At 37.3% G+C, this 24,699-nt stretch overlaps 1 protein-coding gene across 1 annotated transcript in view; it reads left to right on the top strand.

Annotated features, from left to right (window-relative positions):
* The window catches only part of LOC128645221 (glycerol-3-phosphate dehydrogenase [NAD(+)], cytoplasmic), a 147,460-nt gene that overhangs the window by 22,571 nt on the left and 100,190 nt on the right, over positions 1–24,699 (top strand). The window contains exon 2 of the mRNA XM_053698046.1: positions 8,491–8,668. Coding sequence (XP_053554021.1) covers positions 8,491–8,668 — 178 coding nt within the window. The remainder of the gene's footprint in view (positions 1–8,490; positions 8,669–24,699) is intronic.

Genomic DNA, 24,699 nt, shown 5'->3' with positions numbered 1-24,699 from the left:
ATCTGCCGTCCCTGACATTGCTGACACCTACATTATACTTATTAACCCCCAATCTGCCGCTCCAGACATCGCCACCACCTACATTATACTTATTAACCCCTAATCTGCTGCCCCCAACATCGCCGACACCTGCATCATATTTATTAACCTCTAATCTCCCGCCCCCAATGTCATCGCAACCTACCTACACTTATTAACCCCTAATCTGCCGCCCCCAACGTCGCCGCCACTATAATAAACATATTAATCCCTAAACCGCCGAACTCCCGCATCGCAAACACTAGTTAAATATTATTAACGCCTAATCTGCCGTCCCTAACATCGCCGCCACCTACCTTCATTTATTAACCCCTAATCTGCCGTCCCCAACGTCGCCGCCACTATACTAAATTTATTAACCCCTAAACCTAAGTCTAACCCTAACATACCCTAACTTAAATATAATTAAAATAAATCTAAAGAAAACCTACTATTAATAACTAAATAATTCCTATTTAAAACTAAATACTTACCTGTAAAATAAAACCTAGGATAGCTACAATTTAACTAATAGTTACATTTTATCCAGCTTAGGTTTTATTTTTATTTTACAGGCAAGTTTGTATTTATTTTAACTAGGTAGAATAGTTACTAAATAGTTATTAACTATTTACTAACTACCTAGCTAAAATAAATACAAATTTACCTGTAAAATAAAACCTATCCTGTCTTACACTAACACCTAACCTTACACTACAATTAAATAAATTGCATAAATTAAATACAATTATCTAAATTAAATACAAATACCTAAATTACAAAAAAAACAACACTATATTACACAAAATAAAAAACAAATTACAAGATATTTAAACTAATTACATCTAATCTAATAGCCCTATCAAAATAAAAAAGCCCCCCTCAAAATAAAAATAAAAAACCCCTAGCCTAAACTACCAATAGCCCTTAAAAGGGCCTTTTGCTGGGCATTGCCCCAAAGAAATCAGCTCTTTTACCTGTAAAAAAATATAAACAACCCACCCAACAGTAAAACCCACCACCCACACAACCAACCCCCCAAATAAAACTCTAGCTAAAAAAACCTAAGTTCCTCATTCCCCTGAAAAAGGGCATTTGGATGGGCATTGCCCTTAAAAGGGCATTTAGCTCTATTGCTGCCCAAACCCTAATCTAAAACTAAAACCCACCCAATAAACCCTTAAAAAAACCTAACACTAGCCCCCGAAGATCCACTTACAGTTTTGAAGACCCGACATCCATCGTCAAGAAGTTTTCAATGAAGCCAGGAGAAGTCTTCATCCAAGCCGGGAGAAGTGGTCCTCCAGACGGGCAGAATTCTTCATCCAGACAGCATCTTCTATCTTCATCCATCCTGCGAGGAGCGGGTCCATCTTCAAGACATCTCTTCTTCTGACGACTCCCGACGAATGAAGGTTCCTGTAAATGACGTCATCCAAGATGGCGTCCCTTAGATTCCGATTGGCTGATAGAATTCTATCAGCCAATCAGAATTAAGGTTGAAACAATCCTATTGGCTGATGCAATAATATTTAACTAGTGTTTGCGATGCGGGAGTGCGGTGGTTTAGGGGTTAATATGTTTATTCTAGTGGCAGCGATGTCCGGAGCGGCAGATTAGGGGTTAATAATTTTATTTTAGTGTTTGCGATGCGGGAGGGCCTCGGTTTAGGGGTTAATAGGTAGTTTATGGGTGTTAGTGTACTTTTTAACACTTTAGTTTTGAGTTTTATGCTACAGCTCTGTAGTTTAAAACTCATAACTACTGACTTTAGAATGCGTTATGAATCTTGCGGGATAGGCTGTACCAGGGCCGGATTGGCCTACCAGGATACCAGGAGATTTACCGGTGGGCTACAGCAAATGGGGCTGGAAAGCTACAATTTTTAAAGGGGTGATTAATGGATGCAATTGGGTTTTATGGTGCCTTTATAATATCAATCGGGTATTTTTAATAAATCAACCCACGTTATAAATGAACACAAATAAAGTAATTTGTTGAAATGAAACAATAAATTTATTTTGAAAATTAAAATGAATGTCACAAATATAAAACACTAAAAAAGTCCCTAATTGGTACCAATATCTACAAGCTCGACTGAAACAAATATAGTACTAAAATATGTTTGTGTAAAATATCTAATGCAATATATATGGTGCTAAAAATACTTTTATAAATAGATATGAGAAATAAAAAGATTTGAGAAATAAAAAGATTATCTCAAAGGGTGACCGTGTGCTTAAAAAATGTCTAGCATAATATCATAATCATTTAAACCACACAGGTTGTTGGTTATTACGTTATGTTCCTCTGGTTAAAGTCAAAAGGAATTTTCAGATAAAAAGCAGTCTTTGGGGTGTAAATCCTTAGACGATATGATTATGTTAAAGTTCGTCAATGATATCAATTGTGGAAGTCCCACCAGGGGAATGGTATTTTGTTTAGCCTTCCAAGTGTACAGATAGCGTTTATAAAGTCAGTCTGTGAGATACGCTATAAATTTTCAATTACCTGGTCTGCCGGTATGCGAGTTTATTAGGAATCCCAGGTCCTTGGTGCAGAAATTTGTTAATCCTGACAGGGAAAAGCTACCTGTCTTGCTACCTTGTTTCCTCCGGCGTTCCTCGTGTGTTGTAGGTGACGTCCGGTACGCCGTGTCTTCCTCCTTAGACACACCCACACATGCGGGTGACGTCAGTTCAGAGAACCTTCTGTTAGGAGTATCTCCAAAGAAAGGTTCGTTAGTGATCCGTTACACGGCAACACGTTTCAGCTCTTAGGAGCCTTTTTCAAGCCATAACGGTATACACTATGTTGGTCCTTAAATACCCTTCTTAATTGATGATTTGCCAAAAATAAACATATATTATAAAGCAGTAAATCATTTTTTATGTAGTGACTCAACTATTAAAATAGAACAAAGGGAATTCCTCCTAGAGAGCATTGACTTTATACTCAATCACAATTATTTTTTCTTTGAAGGTGCGTTTTATGCACAAATCTGTGGAACGGCTATGGGGACTAGGTTTGCACCCAGCTATGCCAATTTATTCATGGGTCTATGGGAACAACAATTTATAGCTACCCATGAGCTGGGTGCAAGCCTAGTCCTTTTTAAGAGGTACATAGGTGATGTGCTAATTATCTGGAGAGGGACAAAAGACGCTTTTGAAGATTTTTTTATTAAGATGAATAATAATGATTTAAATATTAAATTCACTAAGGAAATAAGTAAAAACAAATTGAATTTTCTAGATTTGGAGATTTATGTTGATGAAGGAAAGATAAACACTACAACATACTTTAAGCCCTTTGATAGTAACAACTTCATACACTCCACAAGTTGCCACCATCAGGTGTGGAAAAACAATATTCCAAAAGGTCAAATGATGAGAGTCAAGAAAAACTGTAGTAAAAATGAAGATTATCTAGCCCAATCCGAAAATTTAAAATGTAAATTTATTGAAAGAGGATATGAGGATAATGTAGTTGAACAAATACGACAAGAGGTAGAAAAAATGGATAGGAGTTCCTTGTTAACAAAGAAAAATAAGAAATCACAAGTAAATCACACAAACACTATTAAAGTGCCTTTCATTACAGAATATAATGGCAACTATAAAATTACAGAAAATATTATGAAAAAACATTGGCACATACTGAAACAAGACAAAATAATAGGTCCCCTAATTTCCAACATACCACGTTTTGTATATAGAAAAGCCAATAATTTAAAAAACAGACTAGCACCTACTACAATAAAAAGGTCCAAGAAAAAAGACAGAGATCTACAAGGAAATGAAATAAAAGGTTTTTTCCCCTGCTTTATTTGTAAAGCTTGCCGAAGTTCAAAGAAAAGCAAGTCAGTCATTTCAAATACTAATAAAAAGGAATTTAAAATTCAGGACTGCATAAGATGCACAGATATTAACACTGTGTATATGATTCAATGTAAGTGTGGACAGCAATATATAGGAGAATCGGAGCGACCCCTAAGGGAAAGGATTAGGGAACATATTCTCTCCATTGAGAATATGGATAAGGAGAGAAACAGAGATCTACCAGTCCCTAAACATTTTAAAGCATGTAATGGAGGCAATCTTAAATTCTTAACCCCTAATCTGCCGACCGCAAAGCGCCGCCACTTACGTTATCCTTATGTACCCCTAATCTGCTGCCCCTAACACCGCCGACCCCTATATTATATTTATTAAACCCTAATCTGCCCCCCTCAACGTCGCCTCCACCTGCCTACACTTATTAACCCCTAATCTGCCGAGCGGACCACACCGCTACTATAATAAAGTTATTAACCCCTAATCTGCCTCACTCCCGCCTCAATAACCCTATAATAAATAGTATTAACCCCTAATATGCCCTCCCTAACATCGCCGACACCTAACTTCAATTATTAACCCCTAATCTGCCGACCGAATCTCGCCACTACTGTAATAAATGGATTAACCCCTAAAGCTAAGTCTAACCCTAACCCTAACACCCCCCTAAATTAAATATAATTTAAATCTAACGAAATAAATTAACTCTTATTAAATAAATTATTCCTATTTAAAGCTAAATACTTACCTGTAAAATAAACCCTAATATAGCTACAATATAAATTATAATTATATTATAGCTATTTTAGGATTTATATTTATTTTACAGGTAACTTTGTATTTATTTTAACCAGGTACAATAGCTATTAAATAGTTAAGAACTATTTAATAGCTAAAATAGTTAAAATAATTACAAAATTACCTATAAAATAAATCCTAACCTAAGTTACAATTAAACCTAACACTACACTATCAATAAATTAATTAAATAAAATACCTACAATTATCTACAATTAAACCTAACACTACACTATCAATAAATTAATTAAATACAATATCTACAAATAAATACAATTAAATAAACTAACTAAAGTACAAAAAATAAAAAAGAACTAAGTTACAAAAAATAAAAAAATATTTACAAACATTAGAAAAATATTACAACAATTTTAAACTAATTACACCTACTCTAAGCCCCCTAATAAAATAACAAAGACCCCCAAAATAAAAAAATGCCCTACCCTATTCTAAATTGGCTGTTCCGATCAGCCAATAGAATGCGAGCTCAATCTGATTGGCTGATTGGATCAGCCAATCGGATTGAACTTGATTCTGATGGATCGCCAGCCCCCGCTTGGGCTTGGATGAAGATTTTGGAGCCTGGAACGATTGGTGAACCTGGTATGGTGAAGATAAGGTAGGAAGATCTTCAGGGGCTTAGTGTTAGGTTTATTTAAGGGGGGTTTGGGTTAGATTAGGGGTATGTGGGTGGTGGGTTGTAATGTTGGGGGGATATTGTATGTGTTTTTTTTTTACAGGCAAAAGAGCTGAATTCTTTGGGGCATGCCCCGCAAAGGGCCCTGTTCAGGGCTGGTAAGGTAAAAGAGCTTTGAACTTTTTTAATTTAGAATAGGGCAGGGCATTTTTTTATTTTGGGGGGCTTTGTTATTTTATTAGGGGGCTTAGAGTAGGTGTAATTAGTTTAAAATTGTTGTAATATTTTTCTAATGTTTGTAAATATTTTTTTATTTTTTGTAATTTAGTTCTTTTTTATTTTTTGTACTTTAGTTAGTTTATTTAATTGTATTTATTTGTAGATATTGTATTTAATTAATTTATTGATAGTGTAGTGTTAGGTTTAATTGTAGATAATTGTAGGTATTTTATTTAATTAATTTATTGATAGTGTAGTGTTAGGTTTCATTGTAACTTAGGTTAGGATTTATTTTACAGGTAATTTTGTAATTATTTTAACTATTTTAGCTATTAAATAGTTCTTAACTATTTAATAGCTATTGTACCTGGTTAAAATAAATACAAAGTTACCTGTAAAATAAATATAAATCCTAAAATAGCTATAATATAATTATAATTTATATTGTAGCTATATTAGGGTTTATTTTACAGGTAAGTATTTAGCTTTAAATAGGAATAATTTATTTAATAAGAGTTAATTTATTTCGTTAGATTTAAATTATATTTAATTTTGGGGGGTGTTAGGGTTAGGGTTAGAATTAGCTTTAGGGGTTAATACATTTATTAGAATAGCGGTGAGCTCCAGTCGGCAGATTAGGGGTTAATGTTTGAAGTTAGGTGTCGGCGATGTTAGGGAGGGCAGATTAGGGGTTAATACTATTTATTATAGGGTTATTGAGGCGGGAGTGAGGCGGATTAGGGGTTAATAACTTTATTATAATAGCGGCGCGGTCCGGTCGGCAGATTAGGGGTTAATAAGTGTAGGCAGGTGGAGGCGACATTGTGGGGGGCAGATTAGGGGTTAATTAATATAATATAGGGGTCGGCGGTGTTAGGGGCAGCAGATTAGGGGGGATAATGTAAGTAGCGGCGGTTTACGGAGTGGCAGATTAGGGGTTAAAAAAAATATGCAGGTGTCAGCGATAGCGGGGGCGGCAGATTAGGGGTTAATAAGTGTAAGGTTAGGGGTGTTTAGACTCGGGGTACATGTTAGAGTGTTAGGTGCAGATGTAGGAAGTGTTTCCCCATAGAAAACAATGGGGCTGCGTTAGGAGCTGAACGCGGCTTTTTTGCAGGTGTTAGGTTTTTTTTCAGCTCAAACTGCCCCATTGTTTTCTATGGGGGAATCGTGCACGAGCACGTTTTTTAAGCTGGCCGCTTCCGTAAGCACCGCTGGTATAGAGAGTTGCAGTGGCGTTAAATTATGCTCTACGCTCCCTTTTTGGAGCCTAACGCACTGAAAACCCAGCCATTCTGTGAACTCTAAATACCAGCGGTATTTAAAAGGTGCGGCCAGAAAAAAGCACGCGTAGCTAACGCACCCCTTTGGCCGCAGAATCTAGGCGTTAGAAAATAATATTTAAAGTTGTATTGTGAACTCAAGATTTATTTTGATATCACGTCAAACACTGATTAGAACCTCTTAATCTTTCAGTACAGAGCAGATCATATTGTGTAGCCTGTCCTGAGTTTAATGAGCTATCTTAGGCCTCAATTACAATCTGTCCCACTGGCTTTTTGGCTCTTGTCCTCAAAAGGGCATTTTGGACATATAACTATTTCACGGCCATTTGGAAACAGTTTATTATCTTGCTCACGTTGAAAACACTCTGAAATGGTCAGAGGAAAGATTCTAGATTATTAACATGCATGGTATGAGTTCATTAAAGCTCCATTCATCCCTATTGGAGAGGCTGTATACAGTGAACAAGGCACACATTTTCATATGTATAGGTACATATACTTATGTATATTTGCTGACTATGTGATATCCTGTACAGCTAAGGGGATCTTTTGGAAAAGTACTTGTGTGTAATTAATTTTAGTGGGAAACAGATAGTTTATGAAAAATGTAACTACTTTACTTTATATGATTGTATTTGGTGGTCAAATAGTGGCATCAAGTGAGTAACTAAAAGGGTCGCAGGGTTCACCATTGCTACCAGGCCCATCCTTTTAGGGGGCCCGCAGCCACTGCTTCCTTTAAGCTGTGCAGCTTGTGTAGGTAAAGGGTCAGGTTACATTCCAGCTATTACAGCTCTCCTGTACGCTGTTACCTCTGCAAATAGAGGTGAGTGAGGCCAGAAATTCAATTCATACAATCTTTTTTTAACCCTAACTTCTCTCTCTCTCTTCAAGTTGCTCTACAACATTTAGCATCTATAGTGTGTATATATATATATATATATATATATATATATATATATATATATATATATATGTTTGTGTGTGTATATGATCAATATAGATCAATACATGTGTTGTCTACTTAACCTTTTAAAGCCGTTATGCCGTTCCATTCCGTCATAATTAGACTGGGCTTTAAAGCCGTTATGACGGAATGGAACGTCATAACTAACGGCTGTCCTGAAGCCTTCTGTGCTTCAGGGATTTAATCGCGGTCTGGAGGGCGTTCCTAGGATTGTAGGGACGCCCCCCAGATGCGATCCAATAATTGAAATCTCGCGATCGTATGCACGATCGCGTAGTTTCAATTTGTCTACATCGGAACAGTTGTTCCGATGTAGGCACTTTAACCCTGTCACGAAAGGGTTAAAAAATGTATATAGTTTTAGGTAAATAAAAAAACAAAGGCTATATTTCTGTTTAAACTGAGCCATAGCAATATGTTAAAAATTCTCTGGGTTCTCTGGCCAAGTTTTTCGATATAATTACTGGTTGTGTAGGGTTTCAAATATTTACCTTGTGTGTAAACAAAAGAAATCCTGCTATCTTGTCATGCAGCAGCTTTTTTTTTTTTACTATTTTAAAGGTACAGCTGTAGTCCATACATGCAGAGCAAACACCTATGTCACACTTAGGAAAATATATTTACACTGTCAGTAGTTACTAACACCAAAGGGAACTGCTAATACGTTTCTTAGTATGTGACTGTTGGGTAAATCTATTAATTTCAGCTAATTTTCCAAAAAAATCACAGGGGATCTGCTATCTGCAAAATCATTGGCAATAACACCAAGAGGTCAAACCGCTTCAACCCTATGGTGAACATGTGGGTGTTTGAAGAACTGATTGAGGGCAGGAAGCTAACAGAAATTATAAACCAGGACCATGAAAACGTCAAGTATCTGCCAGGCCACCAGCTGCCTCGGAATGTGGTGAGCTGTGCCTACTATGTTCTGTGTTTTAAGCAGCACTAACCATGTCCTGTGTATCTATTTTGTTCTATGTGTTGTGGACATTTTCTTGTGTGTCCTTGTGAGTTCCCATCTATTTCCTATGTACTTGTTTATTGTATTCACCTTATTATCTGTGCCTATGCAGTGATGTGAGTTACTATCTATGTCCTATGTATGGTATATTGTATTCACCTTATTATCTGTGCCTATGCAGGGATGTGAGTTACCATCTTTGTCCTAAGTATGGTGTATGTCCTATATATATGGTGTATTGTATTCACCTTGTTATCTGTGCCTATGCATTAATATTATCTGTGCCTATGCAGTGATGTGAGTTACCATCTATGTCCCATGTATGGAGTAGTATTGTATTCACCTTATTATCTGTGCCTATGCCTATGCAGTGATGTGAGTTACCATCTTTGTCCTACGTATGGTGTATGTCATATATATGGTGTATTGTATTCACCTTGCTATCTATGCCCATGCAGTGACCTTATCTGTGCCTATGCAGTGACATTATCTGTGCCTATGCAGTGACGTGAGTTACCATCTATGTCCTATGTATGTGGTGTATTGTATTCACTTTGTTACCTCTGCCTATAAAGTGATGTGCGTTACCATCTTTGCCCCATGTATGGTGTATTGTATTCCCCTTATTAAAATGGTGTATTGTATTCACCTTGTTATCTGTGCCTATGCAGTAACTCTACATTTTCTTGTGTGATTGTGGAAGTAAGTACTAGGGTTGCCACCTCAGCCATGTTTTCCTGGACACTTATGAGTTATACATGCTGCAGGGTGTGCAGAGAAGAACATGAATTTTAACTCTGGGCAGCACACAAATAGTGACACTGAACAGCACTATTCATATTCCTCTCTGCACACGCTGCAGCATGTGTAACTCATAAGTGTCCAGGAAAACATGGCCGACGTGGCATCCCTAGTAAGTACCCTAAATACATGTTGTATGCTTTGGTCAGTGCCACCAGATTGTGCTTTGTGTTTAGAATTGTCTCTTCATATTATCTTATGAATCATAGTTAAACCACTTCTGCATAGAGCACTAGATATCTAAAAACAAGCACTGCCATACAAATGGGGTTTGGGGGTACTAAAGTAATGAATGGAGCTCCATAGTACACTCAGCACTGCCTTCGAATTGCTATTCCCAGTTCCACTTGTCTGTGCCTACAGTTCCATCCTGTGTGCCTGATATGGTACTTCCTGCTTGCCACTCGTGTCTGATATGGTACTTCCTGCTTGCCTCGTGTGCCTGTTATGGTTCTTCCTGCTTGCCTTGTGTGCCTGATATGGTACTTCCTGCTTGCCTCGTGTGCTTGATATGGTACTTTCTGCTTGCCACGCGTGTCTGATATGGTACTTCCTGCTTGCCTCGTGTGCCTGATATGGTACTTCCTGCTTGCCTCGTGTGCCTGATATGGTACTTCCTGCTTGCCACGTGTGTCTGATATGGTACTTCCTGCTTGTCCTGTTGTGCCTGATATAGTACTTCCTGCTTTCCTTGTGTGCCTGATATGGTACTTCCTGCTTGCCTTGTGTGCCTGATGTGGTACTTCCTTCTTGCCACATGTGCCTGATATGGTACTTCCTGCTTGCCCTGTTGTGCCTGATATGGTACCTCCTTCTTGCCTCGTTTTTCTGATATGGTATTTCCTGCTTACCCTGTGTGTCTGTGTGTTTCATTGGACAGTACCTGCTTTTTGACAGTTATGTTTAGAGCATTACCCTCCACTGTTCATCATGTACAAGATAGTGACCTCTCCTTGTCATATATACCAATTTGTTCCATGTTTCAGTTTATTTGCTGTATTCATTGTGTCTGGGTGTCTGGGCAGTACCTTTCTATTTTGTAGGTGTCAAGAGAAGTGTTTTTTTATGTTGCTGTCTCTTGGGTAGCGCAGTACCCGCAACATTTGTTGTGTATCTAAAAAAACCTTAACTTTATGTCCTTACAATGAATGTGCTTTTCATCTGACTTTTACAATGCAGCAGCCTTTTCTGCAAGTGTCTGGCAAAGGTTTACTCATTCACATTGTGCAATGCCTGGAGGCCCTGTCAAATGTTTTGTATAGCAGAAGTGGCTGAACGAGTCCTGAAGTTTTTTTGTATAAAAAGTAATCCTTGCTTGGATTGTGAGTCATACAATTATTTCTCCATAATCTTTAAAATTAATTTTGCACCTTAAAAAAACATAAACATGTAACTGAAATTATAGTTTGCTGATAAACTTCCTTGTAGCCACTATGGCACAAACTGAAAAGTAGAACATAATACAGTATACCATATTGATGCTACACATCTGTTTTATTGACATATTTATGCACACAAAATATACCAATAAAATGATGTGATTTTTATTGAATGATGTGTCCTATATCATTGCTAAACACCCTAATATCTGCAATGTCTTATTGAACTCTAAAATGTAAAAAAAAGTATGAAGATCTAAAAAAATAAACTTTCTCTTGCCCCAATATAAGCCTAGATTACAAGTGGAACACAAAAATATTAGCATTATTGTGCGTTAACATCACTTGAGTGCAATCAATAGCTCTTCTATTTTTTCGTTCATATAAGTCCATTGTTATTTTGTATTGCTTGAGTGATAGTCTGGTGTGTTCTAACATCTGTATGTTGGATAGTGTGGGTGCCCTAATCTCTCACGTAATAGACTTCTATGGGGCAAGCAATAAAATTCATGTTGGATAACCCTTGAGGGCTAACCGAAGTGTGCACTAATTAGAATGTGAGCAAGTAGTGATGTTGTCATGTAGTTCTCTGCTATTAATACTATTAATAATTATTAAAAAGTGCTAAAATTTAAAGCAGTATTTTAGTTTGCGCTAGATAACTCATCGCTTATGATACGAGCGCAATGAGAACATTAATTTTTCTTTCATGATTACAATTTTAAACAACTTTTCAATTTACTTATGTCATCAACTTCACTTCAATCTCTTGAACAGCCCTGAACCTGCCTATATTTCATAATGACCTATACAGCTATACAATTTAAGGGACATGAACCCCCATTTTTTTCTTTCATAAATTAAACTAGACCATATAATTTTAAAAGATTTTTCACATTTACTTCTATTACAAAATTTGCTTCATTCTCTTAGTATCCTTTTCTTGAAGGAGCATCAATGCACTACTTGGAGCTAGAAGTACACAATATCACCCTAGATTACGAGTTTTGCGTTGCGGCTTTTAACGCTGAAAAAAGGGCAATTTCAGCGTAAAAACAGTAACGCACTATTGGGAGTTGTGTCGATATACCAATACCTCAAGCATTTTAGTCTGTAATGCAACGTCAATCCCGAATTAAAAAAAATTACGTTTTTGCGTGGGATTTCCATAGCGCCGGTATTACAGGTTGTGCGGTGAGGCTAAAATGCTTGTGTTACAGCCTATACTGACACGATCCATACCGCCACCTGAGACCAGTAGTTATGGATTTTGTGTAACAAAAATGTTTCACAAAATCCATAACTAAAGTGTAACAAAGTACAATAACACCCATAAACTACCTATTAACCTCTAAACTGCAACCTTCCCAAATCGCAAACACTATATTAAACCTATTAACCCCTAATCTGCCTCCCACCCACATCGCGACTATTAAATAAAGTTATCAACCCCTAATCTGCGCCCATTCACATCAACACTATTTAAATATATTAACCCCTTTTCCCCCGCACCCCAACATCGCCGCCACTATAATAAAGTCATTAACCCCTATTCCGCCACTCCCTGACATCGCCGCCCTAAATAAAGTTATTAACCCCTAAAGCTCCGGCCTCCCAGATCTCCGCCACTAAATAAACCAAATTAATCCCTAAACCGCCAGCCCCCCACATCGCAAACCACTAAATTAAACTATTAAACCCTAAACCTAACACCCCCCCTAACTTTAAGTAAAAATTACAATATAACTCTATTTAAATAAAAACTTACCTGTGAAATAGAAAAAACTAACATTAAATCAAACATATAAATTAACCTAACATAACTATTCTAATAAAATAAAAATAAACTACCAGTTTTTTATTTTGTGGGGTTGGTTGGGTGGTGGGTTTTACTGTTGGGGCTGATTTCTTTAGGGCAATGCCCTACAAAAGGCCCTTTTAAGGGCTATTGGTAGTTTTTTGTAGGCTAGGGGGAGTTTTTATTTTGGGGGGGCTTTTTATTTTTATAGGGCTTAGGTGTAATTGTTTTTATTTTTGATAATTTTGTTTATTTTTTTTGTAATCTTACACCTAGATTTGGAGTTTTGTCGTTAAAGACTTGCGTTGCTAACGAGCCTTTTTTTTCCCCAGCGCTCCCTTTAAACAACGCTGGTATTACGAGTTTTCTGAATGGCTGCGTTAGCCTCAGAAAAGTGAGCGTTGAGCCAAATTTAGCTCCACTTCAACCCTCAATACCAGCGTTGCTTACGGTAGCGGTAAGCTGGAAAACGTGCTCGTGCACTATTTCCCCATAGGAAACAATGGGGCTGAGCTGGCTGAAAAAAAACCTAACACCTGCAAAAAAGCAGCGTTCAGCTCCTAACGCAGCACCATTGTTTCCTATGGGGAAACACTTTCTAAGTCTACACCTAACACCCTAACATGAACCCCGAGTCTAAACTACCCTAACCTTACACTTATTAACCCCTAATCTGCCGCCCCCGCTATCGCTGACACCTGCATTATACTATTAACCCCTAATATGCCGCTCCGGACACCGCCGCAACCTACATTATAGCTATGAACCCCTAATCTGCTGTCTCTAACATCGCCGACACCTATATTATATTTATTAAACCATAATCTGCCCCCCCCCCCAATGTCGCCGCCACTTACCTACACTTATTAACCCCTAATCTGCCGACCGGACATCGCCGCCACTATAATAAATGTATTAACCCCTAAACCTGCCGCACTCCCGCCTCGAAAACACTATAATAAATTTTATTAACCCCTACTCAGCTGTCCCTAACATTGCCAACCCCTACCTACAATTATTAACCCCTAATCTGCCGCCCCCAATGTCGCCACTACTATAATAAAGTCATTAACCCCTAAACCTAAGTCTAACCCTAACACCCCCCCTAAGTTAAATATCATTTAAATAAAACGAACTAAAATTACTATAATTAAATAAATTAATCCTATTTAAAACTAAATACTTACCTATAAAATAAACCCTAATATAGCTACAATATTACTAATACAGTGAGGCCCCGGTTTACGCACGACTCGGTATACGAAATTTCGGTTTACGAAATCGAAATTTGAAGAAAATTTGACTCGGTTTACGAATTTTTTTCGCAATACGAAACAAAATGCCGGTTTGCCCCCCTCGGTTTACGAATTTTTTTCGCAATACGAAACAAAATGCCGGTTTGCCCCCCTCGGTTTACGAATATTTTTCGCAATACGAAACCAGTGGCCCCTGTGCCCCCTGCATACTCAAGTATGATTGAATTAATGAAGTTTGGGTACCAGTGTAGAGGTGTTGGAGAGGTTTTGGAGCCATTTTGCAGCAAGTTGTTGAGCCTTTTGGAGCCATTTGCAGCAAGTTGTTAAGCCTTTTGGAGCCATTTGCAGCAAGTTGTGGAGCCTTTTGGAGACATTGGAGCCATTTGCAGCAAGTTGTTAAGCCTTTTGGAGCCTTTTTTGGACACTTTACTTGAATTTTTTCGGACCTCCGGAACGCATTAATTGATTTTCAATGCATTCCTATGGGAAACCGTGTTTCGGTTTACGAATTTTTCGCAATACGAAACGACCCGGAGAACGAATTAAATTCGTAAACCGAGGCCTCACTGTAGTTACATTGTAGCTATTTTAGGATTTATATTTATTTTACAGGCAACTTTGTATTTATTTTAACTAGGTACAATAGCTATTAAATAGTTAATAACTATTTAATAGCTACCTAGTTAAAATAATTACAAAATTACCTGTAAAATAAATCCTAACCAAAGTTACAATTACGAGAAAGGGTGTGTGTACAAGCGCTAAGGTAATCCCCAAGCTGTATCCAAACAGAGATCCTAACCAACCTCCAAAAAATATGCACAAGTAGTAAGAAGTGAATACAGCGCCAACAAGAGGCCAAGGGATAAATATACTCACAGAGAGATAAAAGAAGATTATTTAATGAACCATGTTAAAAAGCATCAGTAATAAAAGACTATATATAAAAAATGTAAAAAGCACATATAAATAAAATTACAAATACAGGAATATCTTGCAGAAGCGGCTCAAAGGGCCAAAGCTGATAATTACAATAAAAACAGAGGTAATAACAGGTGATCAGTGTGAGTGGTACACCAGAATAAGAGTGTATACTAATAAAACAGGATTAGCCTAAGTACAACTGTAGCAAGTGCATCAAGCAAAAAACTAATAAACAATAATACAAACAATAGTGTTCAAAATTAGTGTTACAAAAATAGTGTTACAAAAAATAGAAAAATGCACTGCAGTGCAAAAAAAGGGGGGTAGCAAAATAATTGTATAGATACAATCAAATAGTGAGTGAGTGCAAATGGATATAAAAATGCTTGCTACTAAATCCAGTGAGGTTAAGATATAATTAAATAAAATACACAATATGCAATAACATAAAAAATAAAATACACAATATGCAATAACATAAAAAATAAAAAATAAAATATAAAATATAAAATATAATCCAAAAAAGTATTCAAAAAGTTGATCAACAAATGTTAGTGAAGAACAAAAATAAGTCAATCAAAACAAAAAAATGGAAAAAATGGGTGATGAAAAGCAAGGTGAAAGTGAGGAAATTGATTCCTTCCAATGTTAGTTACTTTAACAGATCCAAATTCCTGAGTGTGGTTGCTGAAGTAGCTGATTGGATCCTAGCACCTGTCAGCTGCTCCTATAGTATCCTAAAAAGTGTCCCTGTAAAAAAAGAAATTCACAACATAGTGTATCCAATATGAGAATGAAGTAAAGATTAAAGTAATGCTTACCAATATGTCAACGCGTTTCTGCCCTCAAAAAAGGGCCTTTCTCAAGACTAGGTTTTTGAGAAAGGCCCTTTTTTGAGGGCAGAAACGCGTTGACATATTGGTAAGCATTACTTTAATCTTTACTTCATTCTCATATTGGATACACTATGTTGTGAATTTCTTTTTTTACAGGGACACTTTTTAGGATACTATAGGAGCAGCTGACAGGTGCTAGGATCCAATCAGCTACTTCAGCAACCACACTCAGGAATTTGGATCTGTTAAAGTAACTAACATTGGAAGGAATCAATTTCCTCACTTTCACCTTGCTTTTCATCACCCATTTTTTCCATTTTTTTGTTTTGATTGACTTATTTTTGTTCTTCACTAACATTTGTTGATCAACTTTTTGAATACTTTTTTGGATTATATTTTATATTTTATTTTTTATTTTTTATGTTATTGCATATTGTGTATTTTATTTTTTATGTTATTGCATATTGTGTATTTTATTTAATTATATCTTAACCTCACTGGATTTAGTAGCAAGCATTTTTATATCCATTTGCACTCACTCACTATTTGATTGTATCTATACAATTATTTTGCTACCCCCCTTTTTTTGCACTGCAGTGCATTTTTCTATTTTTTGTAACACTATTTTTGTAACACTAATTTTGAACACTATTGTTTGTATTATTGTTTATTAGTTTTTTGCTTGATGCACTTGCTACAGTTGTACTTAGGCTAATCCTGTTTTATTAGTATACACTCTTATTCTGGTGTACCACTCACACTGATCACCTGTTATTACCTCTGTTTTTATTGTAATTATCAGCTTTGGCCCTTTGAGCCGCTTCTGCAAGATATTCCTGTATTTGTAATTTTATTTATATGTGCTTTTTACATTTTTTATATATAGTCTTTTATTACTGATGCTTTTTAACATGGTTCATTAAATAATCTTCTTTTATCTCTCTGTGAGTATATTTATCCCTTGGCCTCTTGTTGGCGCTGTATTCACTTCTTACTACTTGTGCAAAGTTACAATTACACCTAATACTACACTATCAATACATTAATTAAATAAATTACCTACAATTATCTAAACTATAATACAATTAAATAAACTATAGTACAAAAACAAACAAACACTAAATTACAAAAAATAAAAAAATATTACAAGAATTTTAATCTAATTACACCTAATCTAAGCCCCCTAATAAAATAAAAAAGCCCCCCAAAATAATAAAATTCCCTACCCTATACTAAATTACAAAAGTAATCAGTTCTTTTACCAGCCCTTAAAAGGGCTTTTTGTGGGGCATTGCCCCAAAGTAATCAGTTGTTTTACCTGTAAAAAAAAATACAAGACCCCCCAACATTACAACCCACCACCCACACACTCCTACTCTAAAACCCACCCGATCCCCCCTTAAATAAACCTAACACTACCCCATTGAAGATCACCCTACCTTGAGCCGTCTTCACCCAAACGGGCCGAACTCTTCATCCGATGCGGGCACAAGTGGTCCTCCAGCCGGGCAGATCTGATCCGGGCACAAGTGGACCTCCAGCCAGGCAGAAGTCTTCATCCGATCGGGGCAGAAGAGGTCCTCCATCCAGCAGAAGTCTTCATCCAAGCGGAATCTTCTATCTTCATCCTTCCAGCGATGAGCGGCTCCATCTTGAAGACCTCCGGCGCGGAACATCCAGCTCTACCGATGACTACCCGACAAATGACTGGTCCTTTAAATGACGTCATCCAAGATTGCGTCCCTCGAATTCCAATTGGCTGATAGGACTCTATCAGCCAATCGGAATTAAGGTAGGAAAAATCTGATTGGTTGATTTAATCAGCCAATCGGATTGAAGTTCAATCCGATTGGCTGATTGGATCAGCCAATAGAATTGACCTCGCATTCTATTGGCTGATCCAATCAGCCAATCGGATTGAACTTCAATCGGATTGGCTGATTGCATCAGCCAATAGGATTTTTTCTACCTTAATTCCGATTGGCTGATTCGAGGGATGCCATCTTGGATGACGTCATTTAAAGGACCAGTCATTCGTCGGGTAGTCGTCGGTAGAGCTGGATGTTCCGCGCCGGAGGTCTTCAAGATGGAGCCACTCATCGCCGGAAGGATGAAGATAGAAGATTCCGCTTGGATGAAGACTTCTGCCCGGCTGGAGGAAACTTGTGCCCGGATCGGATAAAGACTTCTGCCCGGCTGGAGGACCACTTGTGCCCACATCGGATGAAGAGTTCGGCCCGGTTGGGTGAAGACGGCTCAAGGTAGGGTGATCTTCAATGGGGTAGTGTTAGGTTTATTTAAGGGGGGATCGGGTGGGTTTTAGAGTAGGGGTGTGTGGGTGGTGGGTTGTAATGTTTGGGGGGGTCTTGTATTTTTTTTACAGGTAAAAGAGCTGATTACTTTGGGGCAATGCCCCGCAAAAAGCCCTTTTAAGGGCTGGTAAAAGAGCTGATTACTTTTGTAATTTAGTATAGGGTAGGAAATTTTATTATTTTGGGGGGCTTTTTTATTTTATTAGGGGGCTTAGATTAAGTATAATTAGATTAAAATTCTTGTAATATTTTTTTATTTTTTGTAATTTAGTGTTTTTTTGTACTATAGTTTAGTTTATTTAATTGTATTTTAGTTTAGATCATTGTAGGTAATTTATTTAATTAATTTATTGATAGTGTAGTGTTAGGCGTAATTGTAACTTAGGTTAGGATTTATTTTACAGGTAATTTTGTAATTATTTTATTAGGGTTTATTTTATAGGTATGTATTTAGTTTTAAATAGGATTCATTTATTTAATTATAGTAATTTTAGTTTGTTTTATTTAAATTATATTTAACTTAGAGGGGGTGTTAGGGTTAGACTTAGGTTTAGGGGTTAATAACTTTATTATAGTAGCGGCGATGTTAGGGAGGGCAGATTAGGGGTTAATAAAATTTATTATAGTGTTTGCGAGGCGGGAGTGCGGCGGTTTAGGGGTTAATACATTTATTATAGTGGCGGCGATGTCCGGTTGGCAGATTAGGGGTTAATAAGTGTAGGTAGGTGGCGGCGACGTTGGGGGGCAGATTAGGGGTTAATAAATATAATATAGGTGTCGGCGATGTTAGGGACAGCAGATTAGGGGTTCATAGCTATAATGTAGGTGGCGGCGGTGTCCGGTTGGCAGATTAGGGGTTAAATAATTTTATTATAGGCTTTGCGATGTGGGGGAGCCTCGGTTTAGGGGTTCATAGGTAGTTTATGGGTGTTAGTGTACTTTGTAGCACTGTAGTTAAGAGCTTTATGTTCCGGCGTTAGCCCATAAAACTCTTAACTACTGACTTTTTTAGGCGGTAGGAGTCTTGGCGGTAGAGGCTGTACCGCTCACTTCTTCCAAGAGTCGTAATACTGGCGTTAGGCAAATCCCATAGAAAAGATAGGATACACAATTGACGAAAGGGGATTTGCGGTAGCCAAAAGTCGCGGAAGAAAATTGAGCAGTGACCCTCTACCTCCCTGACTCGTAATACAGCGGGCGTTAAAAAGCAGCGTTAGGACCCCTTAACGCTGCTTTTTAAGGCTAACGCAGAACTCTAAATCTAGGTGTTAGTGTTTTTTATTTTTCGGGATTTTAGTGTTAATTCATTTTTGTAAACTTGGGTTTTATAATTTTTTTCTTAGATAAGTTTTTTTTAAATTTGTAATTTAGATATTTTAATTGGTAGCATTTGTTATTTTATTAGATTAGTTATGTTAGGTTAATTTATAGTTTAATGTTAGGTTTATATTTATTTCACAGGTAAGTTTTAATTTATTTAAATAGAATTAAATTGTAGGGGGTGTTTAATTTAGTGTTTTGCGATGTGGGGGGCCAATGGTTTACGGGTTAATAACTTTATTTAGTGACGGCGATGTCTGGGAGTGGTGGATTAGGGGTTAATAACTTTATTATAGTAGCGGCGATGTCAAGGTGCGGGGGAATAGGGGTTAATAACTTTATTATAGTGGCGCGATATCGAGGAGCAGCGGAATAGGGGTTAATAACTTTTATTAGTGGCGGTGATGTTGGGGAGCGGCGGATTAGGGATTAATAGCTTTATTATAGTGGCGGCGATGTCGGGGGCAGCGTTTAAATGTAACTTTTTTTTCCCCATAGACAAACGCCATTCCGCACTTCAGGTGTTAAGTTTTTTTTCTAACACTCTCCCCCCATTGATGTCTATGGAGGAAAGCGTGCACGAGCGCGTCAAAGCAGCCCTTGGATTTTGTGCTGTATGGAGCTTAACGCCACCATATCGCATGCACAAGGAGGCTTTTCAGTAACTCGTAATGGCAGCACTATGGAGGGTGAAATTATGCAACTTTTGTTGCGTTCGTTTCACACCCTGTTTAGTTCAAAACTCGTAATCTAGGTGTATGTGAGCCAATTACAATGAGTCCTATATGTGTATCCACCAATCAGCAGCTAGCTCCCAGTAGTGCATTGCTGCTCCTGAGCCTTCCTAGGTTTGCTTTTCAACAAAGTCTACCAAGGGAACAAAGCAAATGATATCATAGAAGTAAATTAGAAAGTTGTTCGAAATTGCACACTCTACCTGAATTATGTTTAATTTTTACTTAACTGTCCTTTTAACCATCCACATGTAATACCAGATTATGCATTATTCTTTTTGCAAGGACGCACAAAAGATAATGCATCCCGCGCTATTGATAGTGCTCCACTCGCAATCTAGCTCAAAATGCATACAATGATGTTCTCCCCTCCACCATGTGCTGCATATAATGCAACTCTCCTATTAACCTAGAGCAATGTATATAATGATATTTTGCTTCTGCCATGATGTTAGTTATAACAACATTTATACTTAAATACATTTGTTCAGAAAGACAACACATAATCCATTACTTTTGCGTAATAACCTCACATTCTTCTCAGAGGAGGTAGAAACTATCTGAAATTATGGGTCTCCAGGTTTCTTCTCTTCATATGAAAAATCCATACTTTCACCCTGGCCCTCAATTTAACCCATAAACAAGATGGGAAATTGCTGAACAGGAAGCTAACAGACTAGAAAATGATATAGAAGACATCTCAATCTGTAGAGGTTTTTGGAGGACCTTTATGAGTTCTGTAGAATGTTTTCTCTCATGTTCTGATGCAACACATGTTTTTTGGTTGCTGTACTAAAGCAGTAAACATATTCTTGCAAATACTTGTGCAGAACATCACAATAAACATATGTGTATAAGTAAATGATGTGGCTGCCTTGTGTAAATCTACAACAGAGGACTCAATTTTCCTAGCCCAGGATGAAACCACATAGCTATTAGAATGTGTCTTGAAGGCTCCTAAAATTGTAGTTCTGGCTCTTAACTTTTTGTATTCCTTCTGTACAGATCCCTATAAGAGTGAATCCAACTAGCAGCAACCATGAACTCCTTCAGACTCTTAATAGGGTTAGAATGGTATATAGAATGGTATATAGAAAAACTATCAGTTTTTCTGATTCTCTTTGTGGTTTCCTAATATTACGTAATTATTAGTCACCTTTGGAAGTAAAGATAGAGTACGTTCTCAAGACTGATTTACATGGGTTGGACAAAATAATGTAAACACCTGGGAAATATCAATTAGATGTTGGACCACCATTTGCCTTTTAATACAGATTCCAACCTTGTTGGAATAGATTCATACAACATTTGATTACTTTTGTTTCCAGTGGAATGTTGTACCCCATATGCCAATTGCTTCAGAGATGTTGGAGGAGGGTAACTGCTTCTCACTCTGCTCTCTAAAACTGCTCACAGTGCTTCAGTGATATTCAAGTCAGGAGATTGCGCTGGCCAGGGCAGACGTTGAAACTCATCTTGGTGGTGTGGTATCCTCATAATATGTCTGGAAAAAAAAAAGAAAAAAAATCAGATTATGTAAGGCTCCTAAATCCTTTTAGCCAATCACAAAAGGAACATATGTAAAATGTATAATAATGTTAAAGACAGATTATGCTTATGTTCAAAATGCTATTATACATCCTGCAAAAACAAATGCATGTCTTTTATCCTGGATAAAGCCTTTATTGAACTTGAAAGAAAGAATTTTTGAATTGAGGCACATAGAACTCTGAGAGAGCTAAAGCCTAATGATTTATTTATACCACAGTTTGCAGAAATCCCTCTACCCCCAAAAAAACATCTAGAAATTCTAGGCTAAACCTTGAAATATTTATATTCCAAAATGGAAAATGCCTTTCTAACATTTAGGGGCATATTTCTCAAGCTCCGTATGGAGCTTGATGCCCCGTGTTTCCGGCTCGTCTAAAGACCGCTGCTCCATAACCTGTCCGCCTGCTCTGAGGCAGCGGACAGAAATCAACCCAATCGAATACGATCAGGTTTATTGACACCCCCCTGCTAGCGGCTGATTTGCCACGAATCTGCAGGGGGCGGTATTGCACCAGCAGTTCACAATCATAAATATGCCCCTTACTATTTGTTGTAATCAATAAATCAGTTTAATCAATAGAAGCAAATTCAAGACTTGGGAAGAATAAATCTTGAGATAAAAACTCAAAAAGGATCATCACTCTGTTCATCTTATTTCAGCTTTTGGATCAGCAGAATGGGTTATGAGGGCATTGAATTATCATCACATTTAATGCTTGGGGATCATTGTTTTTTACACATTATTTTGCTTCTTTGCAGTTTTATGGTGAATTCCATAAATTCTGTTTTCAGTGTTCCCTATAAGTGATGTTCCAGAAAATATTTTTTGAGCGTCAATGAGGTGATGTTTTACTGACTCAGAAAATCTGTCTTTTGTGGTCACTGAACATGTGTGGTAGAAATAGTCTTTCCCCCCACTCATATATAGGGGGGTAGTTATCAACGTGTCAACTTTCCTGCCTTCGCCGGCCCAATACGCCCGCCTAAGCTCGCCTCACATCGCCGCCGCGGACCTGAAAAAATTTGCCTAAGTTATCAAGTAAAGCTGTCAAAAAGCCGCGGGGCGATGAGCAGTGGACTGTAAGAGTTATCACTCATCCGATCTCGCTGCTCTTTCTTGCTAGCCTGTCACTAAGCACTCACACTGAAATACACTGTTCTACCCCCTATACCGGCGCCCCCGGAGCCCCCTGCAACTAAATAAAGTTACTAACCCCTAAAACGCCACTCCTAGACCCCGCCGCAAGTCTTATAAATGTATTAACCCCTAAACCGCCGCTCCCAGACACCGCTGCCACCTACATTATACCTAGTAACCCCTATCCTGCCCCGCCTATTCTGTCGCCCTCTATAATAAAGTTATTAACCCCTATCCTGCTGATCCCGCACCTCGCCGCAAATAAATAAATAGTTTAACCCCTAAACCGCCGCTCCCTGAACCCGCCGCAACCTATATTAAATTTATTAACCCCTATCCTGCCCCCCCTACACCGTCGCCACCTATAATACATTTATTAACCCTATCCTGCCCCCCACTACACCGCCGCCACTGTAATAAAATTATTAACCCCTAAACCTAAGTCTAACACTAACCCTAACACCCCCCTAACTTAAATATTAATTAAATAAATCTAAATAATATTTATATTATTAACTAAGTTAATCCTATTTAAAACTAAATACTTACCTATAAAATAAACCCTAATATAGCTACAATATAAATAATAATTATATTGTAGCTATCTTAGGATTTATTTTTATTTTACAGGTACCTTTAAATTTATTTTAACTAGGTACAATAGCTATTAAATAGTTATTAACTATTTAATAGCTTACCTAGTTAAAAGAAATACAAATTTACCTGTAAAAATAAAGAGAAATGTACCTGTAAAATAAAAACTAACCTAAGTTACAATTACACCTAACACTACACTATACTTTAATAAATTATTCCTATTTAAAACTAAATACTTACCTGTAAAATAAACCCTAAGATAGCTACAATATAATTAATAATTACATTGTAGCTATCTTAGGATTTATATTTATTTTACAGGTAACTTTGTATTTATTTTAGCTAGTTAGAATAGTTATTAAATAGTTATTAACTATTTAATAACTACCTAGTTAAAAGAAATACAAATTTACCTGTAAAATAAATCCTAACCTAAGTTACAATTAAACCTAACACTACACTATCATTACATTAATTAAATAAATTAACTACAAATAACTACAATTAAACACAATTACATAAACTAACTAAAGTACAAAAAATAAAAAAGCTAAGTTACAAAAAATAAAAAAAATAAGTTACAAACATTTAAAAAAATATTACAACAATTTTAAGCTACTTACACCTAATCTAAGCCCCCTAATAAAATAACAAACCCCCCCAAAATAAAAAATGCCCTACCCTATTCTACATGAAAAAAGTTCAAAGCTCTTTTACCTTACCAGCCCTTAAAAGGGCCTTTTGTGGGGGCATGCCCCAAAGAATTCAGCTCTTTTGCCTGTAAAAGAAAAATACAACCCCCCCAACATTAAAACCCTCCACCCACATACCCCTAATCTAACCCAAACCCCCTTTAAAATAACCTAACACTAATCCCCTGAAGATCATCCTACCTTGAGTCGTCTTCACTCAACCGAGCAGCGATGGAACCGAAGAGGACATCCGGAGCAGCAGAAGTGATCATCCAAGGGACGCTGAAGAAATCTTCCATCCGGGCGAGGTCATCTTCCAAGAGGCGCTGAAGAAGTCTTCTATCCGGGCGAGGTCATCTTCCAAGCCGGGTCTTAAATCTTCATCCCGCTGACGCGGAACATTCTTCTTTCCCGACGGACTACCGACGAATGAAGGCTCCTTTAAGGGACGTCATCCAAGATGGCGTCCCTTCAATTCCGATTGGCTGATAGGATTCTATCAGCCAATCGGAATTAAGGTAGGAAAAATCTGATTGGCTGATTGAATCAGCCAATCAGATTCAAATTCAATCCGATTGGCTGATCCAGTCAGCCAATCAGATTGAGCTCGCATTCTATTGGCTGTTCCGATCAGCCAAT

The sequence above is a fragment of the Bombina bombina genome, chromosome 1, assembly GCF_027579735.1.
Source record: "Bombina bombina isolate aBomBom1 chromosome 1, aBomBom1.pri, whole genome shotgun sequence".
Lineage (NCBI taxonomy): Eukaryota > Metazoa > Chordata > Amphibia > Anura > Bombinatoridae > Bombina > Bombina bombina.
This window is presented reverse-complemented; position numbering and strand designations above follow the sequence as displayed.